This window comes from Chelonoidis abingdonii, chromosome 9, assembly GCF_003597395.2.
Source record: "Chelonoidis abingdonii isolate Lonesome George chromosome 9, CheloAbing_2.0, whole genome shotgun sequence".
Classification (NCBI taxonomy): Eukaryota; Metazoa; Chordata; order Testudines; family Testudinidae; genus Chelonoidis; species Chelonoidis abingdonii.
The window spans coordinates 31392693-31405999 of NC_133777.1; the positions used below are offsets into that span (position 1 = coordinate 31392693).

Genomic DNA, 13307 nt, shown 5'->3' on the forward strand with positions numbered 1-13307 from the left:
CGCAGTAACGGGGGGAGGGGCGCGCACAGGGGAACAGCTTCCAGCCCCAGCTCACCTCCACTGAGCACACAGCTTAGCTCTAAGTCTCCTCCAATCAGCGCTGCAAGCCTGGGAGGGGAGGAGAAGTAGAGCAGCGCCAGCGTGCTCAGTGGAGGAGGTGGAGCTGAGGTGAGCTGGGGCGGGCTACCCAGACAGGGTTAGCTTCCGTGGGGTGAGTCTCCCCAGGCAGGGTTAGCTGCCAGGGTGGGAGCGGGGAAGTCTCCCCAGGCAGGTTTAGCTGCTGGGGGTTGGGAGGGGGGAGAGCAGGGAAGTCTCTCCAGGCAGGGTTAGCTGCTGAGGGGAGGTGGGGGAGAGAGGTTTGCTGTCACGGTGTGGGGGGTTGCTGCTGCAGGGGGGCTCCCCGGGTGAGGGGCTGAGTTAGCTGCCGTGGTGGGGGGCAGGGTTAGCTGCGGGGGGGTGCAAGGTGGAAGTTTCGCCTAGGGCACGAAACTTCCTTGCACCAACCCTGCCTGTATATAAGCTGCAGGGGCACAAGTCCTCTTTTCTGGGTAAGTTTTGGCTCTGTTACAAGAGTTTGGTGGGACAGCAATGCCAGCAAACCCTCTCTAGTATAGACAAGGCCTCTGTCAGAGTCAGGATCTCAGATGAGAGCTGTCCCATGACTATGGCATCAGGAGCAGGCTCATTTCAGAGGGATGTCTCATGGCACAGCCTGTGACCATGAGCCTGGCCAGTGATTCGAGAGTCAGCTTTGAGCTCACTGTGACTCATATATATCATCACAGCAGCACCATGGCTTGAACAGGAAGGTAAACTAACAGGCCCATCTCTAGTCCCTCCACTAGCTGGGCTGGCATCGCTTCCAATTCACACTGATGTAACTAAACAACAGAATTAGGCCATGCATGACCTCTAGGAATTCATTTCACCTCCCTCTCCCTCACTTTACCCTTCTGCCAGATTGATACAAATCCCTTTCTACACCATTTACCAGGGCATTGGGAGGCTAGCCTGGACCACAGCAGTTAATAGGCTTGGCAGAAGTCAACTTTTATTTTTTTAACCAATTTGATGGATAAAAACCAATGTGCAACTTTAAACATTTTTATCAAATTTCAGTTGTCAACATTTGCACAGAATTATGCAGTTTAAGCATTTTTTCAATTTTTATCAATTTTCACCATTGCAGGAAATTATAGGGGGATAAGATAATGGGCGGATCAGACAATAATTACACTGATCTACAATTTTTGAGAAGTCGTCTGCTTCAGAGATAAAATCTGGTATTTATTAGGTATTTTGATGTGCTGAATTCAAATATGACAATTAAAACAACTGATTGCTTAAACTGTTTCTATATATTAAGTTTTCACATTTGATGTCTATGTTATTGTGTAGATAGTAGCGTTTTATCATAAATTGTAAACCTAGGTTCTTTTCATGTTTTTATGGTTGCTTACATGGTATATTTCACCTGTCCTGTTTATGTAACACTTTAAAAATCAGCAAGGTTATATAAATAAAATTTATATGAAAACAAAGGGCAAAAATATATATACATAGTTTAGTCCCTATTCAGTGTACAGTCGGGCCTTCTTGGCTTGTCTCTTGTATAATTTAAAGGAGCATTTCTTGTCCACTGTCCAGCAAAAGTCGCAAGCATTGATGGGCTCCATTTGCCCGGAAGTGGTTCTCCATTGTTGCAATGTCCTGGTAAAATCGCTCGTGCCTCGTCGTTCACTGCTCCGCGGTTCGGGGGAAAAAAAATCTAGATGAGAGTGCAAAAAATGTTATCTTTAGTGACATGTTGCAACCAAGGCTTTTGTATACCTTAAGGAGTTTTTCCACTAAACAACTTGTAGTTGTCCTGCCCTTGTTGTTTTTCTGAGAAAATTTATTGCCCACTACTGGAAGGCTTTCCATGCCGTCTTTTCCTTGCCACATTCCTTGACATTGAGGGTCAAATGCATCATCTCAAAGAATCACGAATCTGGAGGACCCAACAGACACCTTCCTTTATCTTAGCTTCACACTTAACCTGGAAAAATTTTCCACGGAGGTACTGAAAGCTGCTTGTGTTTTGTCAATGGTCTGACAAGTTCTTCATCAGACCCAGTTTGATGGTAAAAGGGTGGTAACAAAATCTTCCTTGATCAACAAGTGTGGATGCTGAACACTTTCCTCCCCCCAGGCTCCAACGACTGTCGGAGTGGCCAGTCCTTCTTGATGTAGTGCGAATCTCAGAGAAAACCAGTACTTTGTGTACAGCTCAAGACCAAGAAAGAGAGCAACAAAACCTTCAATCATCACAAAGCTGGCCACGAAATGTTGGGTCAAGTTATTGCCACCTCAAAAGTGTTTCCAGTTGCCCATAAGGTTCCTCAAATATTGGACTGCAATGACCAACTGGAATTGATGGCAAAAAACATTGCCAATTGCAGCAAAACAGCTTAAAGACTCGGTCCTTCGATGAAATCAAATGAAACCAGTTCCCACTCAATCTGGATCGTGAAACGATGTTGAGGGCTGCCCATCAACACCATCGATTGTTGTTTGCAGGCGCTACAAAGATAACCTTCATAGAAGGAAAGAATGGGACAAGAATCTTTTGAACGGTGCCGGAAACAATGGAAACCTAAACATCAAACCTGCAGGGAGAATTCCAACATGCTGTAAGTCTGGAGCCCAACAGCTAGACTAGAGCCAATCAACAATTTTAAGCATCATTTTCGTTCTCAGTGACCCAGAATTAGTAAAGTTTGACTACATTTATTTCAGAAGCATTTTGGCTGTAGAGCAGTGTTATTTAAAGACCATAGACATTGAGATTCAAAAAGTTAAATCTTCATAGCTGCTAAAACACAAATTGTCACGATCACTTGTCAAAATATACAAAGACAATAGCCTTAAATCAAACTCGAATAAGTGCTCATACAGCATTTTTTGTACTTTGCCTAGCTGTAAATTTTGATTACTGGAGATAGAAACATTTTTTCCTCTCGTGTGTGTGTGTGTGTGTGTGTGGTGAAGTTGACTTTTACTGATATTTACCAATAAAAATCTAATCATTTCAAGCCTGGTAATTAAGCAATTTGAAACTGGTGGCTGGAAAGTGCTGTGTAAGGGATGAGTTTTGTTACACCTACTGTTGTCCTGTGCACCAATAAATTCAAAGGACCAAATTCAGCCTTGGGGTAAATGGGCCTGACACCACTGAAGATGATGTCTCTGCACTTGTTCCATCAGGACACATGAAATAGTGGATGGGCACTAGTTTTAAGCCCTGATCCAGCAAAACATTTAAGCACATGATTAAATTCGACATTGTTGAAGCTTGTGTACATGTGTGTTGTGAGGCTTGTGTATAAGCATGTGCATAAGTGCAGTACCTGAGAAAGCATGGGCCAAGTTTGCCTGTTTTTTACACCAGACCTGTGCCAGAATCTGGCTATAAGTGGATCAACAATCAACTGCATTGCTCCATGAAATCCTACAACTCTGGCTAGCAAAAACCAAAATTGGCCAAAGCCTTGCTGCTTTTCCTACATCCCTGGTTCCTATAGCTACAGTGACTTCATGGAAGCTTTTGGCTCAAAGAAGTCTTTTCATTTCTTGTGCAGTTTGTTTGTACACTGGTAGGACTCAAGCGTGCTGTAAAGTTACAGAAGGGTTTCTGGCACATTAAACATCGATACTATGAAGAACAGTGTCTAAGGCTGCATTAGCTAGGATTAAAATGGCAAGGGTTATCAATCCTCACACTTTAAGGCATACAGCAAACAATGGGCGGGGTTAAGAAGGCTTTACCACCCCCACCACAGTATGATACATGTTGGAGGGTTTGTATGTTTATCTGCTACACCCTGGACAGAGTGTTATACAAAGATCAGGTACCTCACTACTCTATTGAATTTCTATGTTGTCTGCAACAATTACATTATGGTGATGCCATAGCAGCCATTTTGGTGTACACATCGTTGCTTATGGAAGCTCCTAGCTATTATTTATTTATTGTACCTAGCTGCTTGCTAGAGTTTTGTACATGAGACATTTTTATTACCTTGCTCATACAGCACCATGTGAGTTCAGCATAGGTTCTGTTTCACTTCAGACCTGTCCCAATAAAGGAAATTGGACTTTAATCTGCCCTTTCCTGGGAATGAACACAGTTTAGCAGGTCTTTTCCATCTCTAAAAGTTGTGAATTACCAGTCTTTCATCATTTCCAGTCCCCTGTCTGACAGCATCCAGACAGATACTTCAAAGGAAGGTGAACAAAATCCATAGTGAACAATTATGAAATAACCTGCCCATAGGGGAATTGTCTTCCTGACTCCTAGCTGTTAATAGCTGGCTGATGAATGAGGGTTTATATCCCTTATATTTTTATCCAAGCTATTGTAACCATGATTATTCCCATTACTACTTGTGGGAAATGCTCAACTTTTTTTTTTTTAAATCCTGGCAAGCTTTGGGGCTCAGTAATAACTTGTGGCGAGGAGTTCCACAGGCTAGCTGACATAGCACACTAATTTTATTGCCTCCCAAAAGTAGCCTTCAGAAAAGTGGGTCCCAGAGGGAGTTAAAATTGCTCACACTATGGCAAGAAACTCAAGGGAGAGTGAATACGGAACCACAAGCTGGTTTCTCCCAGGGAAAATCCCCCGCTCAGTGCAAAGGGCTCAGCCACTGCAGGGAAATGTAACTTACATGTCTAAGATTTCTCCAGAGGCATCATCAGTTCTTCAGAACTTAATGTATAGAGTTCTCGGCTACTGATCTGAAGAGGGACTAACTTATGGCTGACAGTATGGCTCAGACTGAGGCATTTTGGCCACTAAATCAGTAGCAGAGACAATGAGGAGAATTTATATATTTCATAGCAGAACTGCACTGGCTACCTAGTACTAGGAATTCAGAGTGGGGAATAGGCCATTTAAGAGTTTTGCTTCATCAGTTATTCATTAAAAAAATCCTGGAGTTATTTTTCCTTCAGATTGCAGAGCATGGAAAAATACAGATTGTTAAGTGGGTTGGTGCTGTTAAAAAGAAAAGCAGGGGCGGGAGGAGAGGAGAAAGAGAAATCAACTGAACATCTGCCCCAGGAGTGGAAGTTCCAGCTCAGAGTCCTGAATTCTCATAACAAGCTGGTTTTGCCATTTACTGTTTCTTTAAGAGATTCCTAGCTGTATCACAAGAGAAGAGGAGGGGAAAAATAATTTGGCATCTTTTTCCATTTAAGTTTCTAGAGTCCCTTATGAAAGGCAGGTCCTTGCTGCTGAAAATAAAGTGGTCGGTTATGTCTTCAGGATGAGCCTGATGGGACACTGAAATGTTATGCACTATAACCTGCCAGGGGAAGAAAAAAATATATATCAGTTGAGGAGCAGTGATTCAACTGGTTCACAGGACATCGCTTCCATTTAAAAGTGCTTTTAGGCCTCCCTACCCATATATCCACAAAGACAATGCTGGGCAAATAAATTGTTGTAAATACACCAGGAATAAGGGTACAACTGTTGTAGGACCAATAGTAAAGACTACTGCTTCTCCCTGAGGCATGCAACCAGCAAAAGGTGATTGTGCTTTCTTTGGCACTTTTTTTTGCCAGGGCAGAGTTGTGTGGGTATTTTTATTATTAACATTTTTGGACTGTGTGACTCTGACAGGACCCAGAACAATGTTTACAGAGTTTGCCTTGAAGTGATTTGCTCTGGAAGCCAGAAGGGGAAGCAGCAAAAAGAGGTAACAGTCTGCCTTTTAAGTGATCAATATGGGAGCCTTTACATTTAAATAAGAGTATTAGCATTTAACTTTCTTTTCACAGGTAATTATTTGAAACACTGGCCCATTTATCTGCAGAAAAATCTTGCCTCTAAGATCATTTCTGAGTAGGACTCACTGAGCAACATTACTTGGGCTGATGTTGATAGAGGTCCAACTGTAGGAGAGAGCTGTTTGATAAGCTGATAAGCGGGCCCTACAAGAGCCTGAAATCAATTGTCCCTGTGGCTTTAAAGCCAGGTCTCTGACTCCCCTGCAAAACAGGGAGACTTTATTTACTGGAAACTGAAGCTATGGATGTTTCAATTTTAAAAAGTCATGTTTGTCAAAACCTGAGGGTAGGAGAGCACAGGCTGTGTTTGTTTGAGCTGGGTGGAGCCCTGTATTGCTATCAAGTACTGTACATGCAAACTCCTCAGGATCCTCCTGGCAAGAGTGAGCAGAAGAGTGGATGTGCTGAATGTTAGAAGAAAGCATTCTTCTTGGCCCAAGGGGCCAGGAGGGGACGGAGAAAAAAAAATCCACAGACCAGGACTGGAGAGGCAAATACCAACAACAACATCCAGACACATTCTTAACAACAGCTGAGCAAAGCATAAGGCTTGAGCTGTGGGAGGCTAGGAAGTGGAAAGGGGGATGGGAAATGGGAAGCAGACAAAAGCCAGGTTTTGAAGCAATACGGCCATGTTCCAAATATTGCTTCCAATCCCCTCCCCTCCCCCTACACACACACTCTGGGAAGATCCCCACTTAGTGAGTTCTTAGGCAGATTGCAATATACTGTCTAATTCTGGACAGTCAAGCAAAGACAGCACACAAACATTTGTGACCAGTTGTACTCTTAGCCCAAGCCTGAGAAACTGAGCAGCATTTCAGCCTGGGCTAACATACACCTTGCAACAGACTGCTTAGCCCCACCAGCATTTACAGGTAGGCTAGTTATCACATGTGAACATGGGACTTGGAATCCCAGACAGGTCTGACCCACAATTCTTCCTTAGGCTACAGACCCACAGAAGTGCATTAATTTTGTCCCAGGAAAGACTACAGGATTGGGCCTTTGACAAGAAAGTAAAGGGTCAGTCCTGGGCTCCGTCCACAGCCAGGTTCCATATGGCTTGAAAAGCCACTGCAGGGGGGTCAGGTAGAGGAGAGGCAACGTAGGGGGCTCCACACAAACTCTCTATGCTGGAATGCAGCCCCCTGGAGACTGGAGGGGCCACGCCCAGCATAGATTCACTGGGACTCAAATCACACTGTGCAGAGTAGCAGGATGTTTGAGCAGAGGATCGTTGCATTTGCTACTCTGTTACTGTAGCAGTTTTGGCCAGAGTACCCTAATGCTTGTATGCAAGAGTTGACCTAAAGCAGGGGTAGGCAACCTATGGCACATGTGCCGAAGGTGGCATGCGAGCTGATTTGCAGTGGCACTCATACTGCCCAGTCCAGAGGGCTCTGCATTTTAATTTTAAATGAAGCTTCTTAAACATTTTAAAAACCCTATTCACTTTACATAGAACAATAGTTTAGTTATATATTATAGACTTATAGAAAGAGACCTTCTAAAAATGTTAAAAGGTATTAACGACACGCGAAACCTTAAATTAGAGTGAATAAGTGAAGATTTGGCACGCCACGTCTGAAAGATTGCTGACCCCTGACCTAACGAGTCCATATACCAGCAGCGGCAGAGCATCCATTCACAGGACTCTTCTGATCACGGACCTGGGTTTGGCCATATAGTGCTGATTTTTGTTTAGGAAGTGTTTATTATTTTTAAGAAATGATTCAAAATGGCAAAGACTTGTACTGCTACAGAGCCTTGCTAGTTTAATTGTCTTTGATATTTTGGTTACGAGTGTGTAACCAGTGGAGGGAGAGGGGGAACTGGATTTTTCATTTTTGTGGGAAATTCCACAATGTGAAAATCTTTTCCCTTCTGAAATGAAAAAAATAAAAGAAGAAATTTCCCATTTAAATGAAATTTGTGCCAAAGTCATTGCATTCCAATTTCAACCTTTTAAAATGTTGTTTTATACACCCCCCCCCCAGAATATAATGTCAAAAAGTAATTCTGAATGAAAAAAATCAAAACATTTCATATTGAAAATGTTGCAACAAGCTCCTAGCCTGCAGGGTGACCTTGGGCATGTCATGGCCTCACCCCATGCCTCAGTTTTCCCAGCTGTAAAAATGGGGATAATACTGCCCTCCTTTGTAAGGCACTGTGAGCACTACTGATGAAAAGTGCTATGTAAGAGCATCAAAATGTTTTGTTTTGTGGGTTTTCCTAAACAAATTTCATCAAGATCCCTTTGTGTGTAAATTTAGACAAAAAGGACATTTTTCATGGAAAAAATGTTTTGAGAAAAATGTCCTGCCCATCTCTGGTAGAAACTTCACTTCATTATGTAGAGGCACTTCTGTTAGCTGGGCTGCTTCAACATGTACACAACCAGCTAATGATGGAATTCCCCTACTTGTGTAGCCATGCTCACACTGGCTCTCAGCTAGCTGGCATGAGTAGCAATAGCAGCGTGGCTGCGGTAGCATGGGGAGTGGCAGCAGAGGCACGGGTTGAGCCATACCAGGTTCAAACTTGACTGAAACTGGTGGGTATGTATTCAGTGCGGCTAAGCCATGCTTCTGCATCTGCTACCTGTTCCACCATGGCAATGCTGTTATTTATACTTGCGCTAGCTCTCATGGAGCTAGCACGAGTATGTGTATGTGAGGAAGAAAAATCACAGCCTAGTTCCTAGTGTAGTCAGACCTTCTACATCCAGGCCTTCTGCCAGGCCCAGAAATGCATCGACTAGAGCAGAAAATGTCATCAGATTAATGTGAAATCTTTACTGTTCTTTCACATTTCTCTCTCCGACAGAGAGATGCAGACTGGAGCCAACTCCTCGCATCCATCTTGTGATAATACCCATTGAATCTTATGCTTTCTTGGTCTCCTGCTGTCTCACAGTTTGTCAAATCAGCCCTGTCTTTTGCATTATCCAAAATCATTTTGCAAACCTTACAGCAGTGGTCCCCAATGCAGTGCCCACGGGCGCCATGGCACCTGCCAGGGCATCTATATGTGCCTGAATACTGTCCAGCGAATGAGCATCTGCCAAAATGTCGCTGAGAAGCAGCATCATCCAGAGGTGTCACTGCCGAAATGCTGCTGATCTTTGGCAGCATTTCAGCAGATGCCTCTGGATGATGCTGCTTCTTAGTGGCATTTTGGCGGTGACCCTATTGATGTTGCTGCTTCTCGGGGGAATTTTGGCAGATGCTCGTCCGCCAGCCATGGTCCTTGGTGGCTCATCGTCCAGCACCTGCCAGATGAAAAAGGTTGGGGACCACTGCCTTACAGTAATCATGACATTGCAGATATATATTTTTGCCAACAAAAATCTGCTTATAAAGGATAAGGAGAGAGAAAGAAGGTAGCAGCTAAAACTGCATGTAGGAAAAAAGATATCCAAGTCTGCTTGTGAAAATGGAGCAGAAGGAAATCTGAGCTGATTTTGCTTTATGTATTATTAACTATTTGTACTCCAGCGGCAGCTAGGGGACCCAGCTGAGATCCAAGCCCTGTTATGTTAGGGCTTAGTCAACATAAAGCTCAGATCTTCAGTTATTTAGGAGCTACAATATGTATGGATTCTAAAGATCTGTCACTGGATTCTAAGGATCTATTATTGTTAGAATGTAAAAACCTTATTCAGATCAGATTTAAATCCTCTTTTCATCACATTTATCGTTTAAACAATTATAACTAGCCATGTGTGGTATTGTAATCATCTGCTGTTCCTTGGGTTGATTGGCTAAATAAAAACCAGAGGGGAAAATGCTGCTCCAACCTGCAGTCCAGAGCAGGGCCGGCTCTAGATTTTTTGCCACCCCAAGCAAAAAAAAAATTCGCTCTCCCCCTTTTTTGGGGGCTTTTACATGTTTGCACTTTGCAATTTTTTTTGTTTTGTTTTTGACTGTTTAAAATTTTTAAAAAGTGAAACAAGAGAATTTGTAGTTAGTGAAATAAAACAATTTCCTACTAGCGTACACATTTACTCACTGGGCCGGCCAAAGAGTGAGCTGGGCGCTGTGTGCCTGGGCAGAGCTAGAGTTGCCCCTGCGCTGGAGGCCTTGGCATAGGCAGGACATCAGCGCCAACCCCAGAGCTCATGTGGTGGGTGCGGATCGGACCCAGGCACGCTGCTGGAGGGCTACCCAGCCTAGCTGTCACTCCTGCCTGAGGGGGACTGGCCACTGCTCGTGGGAAAGTGGCAGGGACACAATCCCCTCTGAGCTGCCTTCCCCTGCCCTGCCGCACAGCCTGGCGGCACCCGGTCACAGAACAAAGGGTGGTCAGGATCCAGCCCAGGACACTGCCTCAGGTTGGAGCTGGGGCCCCAACATTATGATGCCCCTGGTAATTTGCCACCCCAAGGACCTGCTTGTTTTGCTGATGCCTAGAGCTGCCCCTGGTCCAGAGGAGAGAAGCAGTGAGGTCTTTGAGAAAAAATGCATGCAAAATAATTTGTGCCAATCTTGGTCTCTTTTTCCACAGGAGAAATGATGGGTCCATTTCTCTGCCTGTGGATTGCAACTTTCTTTGCGGTGATCCAGGGCTGCCCGGAGCCCTGCACTTGTGTAGAAAAAAAATATGGCCGCCAGCTAGCAGAATGTGCTTACAGAGGTCTCCAGGGGGTTCCCGCAGGGCTGCCCTCCAACGTGACCACCCTCACCCTATCTGCCAACAAGATCACCTCCCTACAGCACAGCTCCTTTCTGGATGTCACCCAGGTACAGTCACTGTGGCTGGCGCACAATGAAATCTGCACCATTGAGGAAGGCACCTTTGCCAGGCTGCTGCATTTGAAAAACATAGACCTCAGCCATAACCAGCTTGTGGACTTCCCCTGGGGGGATCTGTACAACCTCAGTGCCCTACAGCTGCTGAAGATGAACAACAACCAGCTTGTGAAGCTACCCTGGGAGGCCTTCCAAACCCTGAAAAACCTGAGGTCCCTGTGGATCAATGACAACAAGTTCACTACCATTGCCCAGGGCACTTTTGATGCCATGAGTTCACTGTCCCAGTTGCAGATCTACAACAACCCATTGAACTGCACCTGCAGGCTCCTGTGGCTGAAGACCTGGGTTGAGAACACCCTGATCTCCATCCCCAAGAGGGACTCCATCAGCTGTGCAGCCCCGGAAAGCCTCAGAGGCATCCCCCTGGGGAAAATCCCTAACCTTCAATGTACACCTCCCTCTGTGCAGCTGACATACCACCCCAACCTGGCCAACACCATGCTATATGATGGGCTCATGCTCATGCTGCACTGCAGTGTCACAGGTAGCCCCCAGCCAGAGATTAGGTGGGAGATCCAGACCTCCAGCCAAGGAACAGAGATAAATGGGCCTAATGTGGAAAGAGATGGGAATCACCTATCTGCTGGGGGCTCCAAGCAGAATGCAGAGAGCTTTCTGCTCTTCAAGAATGGCACCCTGGTCATCCCCAACTTCAGCAAGCAAGAGGAAGGGACCTACACCTGCCTGGCCACCAATGAGGTTGGTACTCGCGAGGTCTCAGTCAACGTGGCATTGGCCAGTTCAGAGAACACGGTGGAAGATCTGCTCAGAAACAATCTCGCAACCAGTAAGCTTGGAGCTAAACACTGCAACAAGGAAGCCCAAGCCAATTCTTCGAAGGCTGGAGAAAAGCTTGTGATCATTTACCGTGTTCCTGCAGGGATGGGGAGCAGTGATGGAGGCACTTTTCTGGAGTCACATCTCTGGGCTTGCATGCTCTGTTTAGTCATTTTCCTTTACTGTTAAGGGAAACACCAAAGGGTTTCTTTGTATTTCTGTATCATTTATATTGACATAGTGTCACGCATGCACTGAGCTGCTGGGAGCTGTCTGAGGCACTAATCAAAGCTGGGGCTGAGATGCAGAAGCCAGATGTGACTTTCAAACCTTCCTTCACCCCCTAGTTTGGTGACATTCAGAAACAGGTGTTTGGTTCAGCCAACTGTATTAAACAAGCCAGCTGGGAAACCTGATCCAGGATCCCAACCCCACCTACAAGTCTAAGGTGTTCAGATCTGCAGGCAGGGGTTGATTTCAACTCATCTTTGGAATGATTGTGCTGTTTCAGGATTAATGGCAACACTGGTGCAATAACCCCTATCTGGCATGACCCAGCTTTAAACGATTTTTTATTAGTTGTACAGTGTGCAATGATGGGTGAACCCTGGAACAGATCCAGAGATTTGGTTCAGGTAGAAGCCAAAAACATCCTTTCATCTACCTTCATTAGGGGACCTAAGTTCACCTCTGAATAGTAATACCAGATGGCTGAACAGCTGGCACCTTCATCAACCAATCAGGTGCTTCCTTTCAAATTATTACTCAGTCAGTTTGTAAGCTCCTAGAAGATAATATGATTGTAAGGAATAGCCAGCATGGTTTTGCCAAGAACAAATCATGCCAAACCAACCTAATTTCATTCTTTGAGAGGGTTACTGGCCTAGAGGATGCATGGGGGAGCAGTAGACATGATATATCTTGATTTTAGTTAGGCTTTTGACACCATCCCACATGACATTCTCATAAGCAAATGTGGTCTAGATAAAATTACTATATGGTGGATGCACAATTGGTTGAAAGATCATTCTCAAAGAAGTTATCAATGATTCACTGATCCCTGCAGTGGTCGGTCTTGCAGAGGTCAGTCCTGGATTCACTACTACTCAATATTTTCGTTAGTGACAGGTAATGGGAGTGAAGAGGATGCTTATAAAATTTGCAGATGAAACAAAGCTCAGAGATGTTGCAAGCACTTGGGAGGGCAGGATTAGAATTCAAGACTACCTTGAAAAATTAAGAGAACTGTCCTGAAATCTACAAGGTGAAATTCAATAAAAACAAGTGCAAAGTACTTCACTTAGGAAGGAAAAATCAAATGCACAGCTACAACATGGGGAATAACTAGCTAGACAGTCATTGCTGAAAAGGGTCTGGAAGTTATACTGGATCACAAATTGAATACGAGTCAGTCTGATGCAGTTGTGAAAAGCCTAACATCATTCTGAGGTGGACAAACAGGAGTGTCATGTGGAAGGTACTCAGCACTGGTTAGGCCTCAGCTGGAGCACTGTGTTCTGTTCTGGCACCACACTTTAAGAAAGATTTGGCAAATTGGAGAGAGTCTAGAGCAGAGCAACTAAAATGATTGCAGGTTTAGCAAACCTGCCCTATGCAGAAAGGTAAAAAACCTGGGCATGAGAAAAGAAGATAAGAGGGAGGTGGGGACTGATAACAGTTTTCATGGAATCATAGAAGATCAGGGTTGGAAGAGACCTCAGGGGGTCATCTAGTCCAGTCTCCTGCTCAAAGCAAGACCTTTCAAATAGGTTAAAAGCTGTTATAAAGAGGACAATGATCAATTATTCTTCATGTCCTTAGAAGGTAGGATAGTAAAAAAAAACAGAATTATAGATTATTAGGGTTGGAAGGGAC

At 44.5% G+C, this 13307-nt stretch overlaps 1 protein-coding gene across 1 annotated transcript; it reads left to right on the forward strand.

The window, feature by feature from the left end:
* The first annotated feature begins 5430 nt into the window (after window positions 1-5430).
* Window positions 5431-12482, forward strand: ISLR (immunoglobulin superfamily containing leucine rich repeat). Its single transcript, XM_032772672.2, has 2 exons — window positions 5431-5744; window positions 10348-12482. Exon 2 carries the CDS (start codon window positions 10353-10355, stop codon window positions 11619-11621), a length of 1269 nt encoding a protein of 422 aa, XP_032628563.1. The 5' UTR covers window positions 5431-5744; window positions 10348-10352; the 3' UTR covers window positions 11622-12482.
* The last annotated feature ends 825 nt before the right edge of the window (window positions 12483-13307 follow it).

What these genes read in the sequence shown, in the direction of transcription:
- ISLR (XM_032772672.2), top strand. Translation starts at nt 10,353, where the DNA reads ATGATGGGTCCATTTCTCTGCCTGTGGATTGCAACTTTCTTTGCGGTG.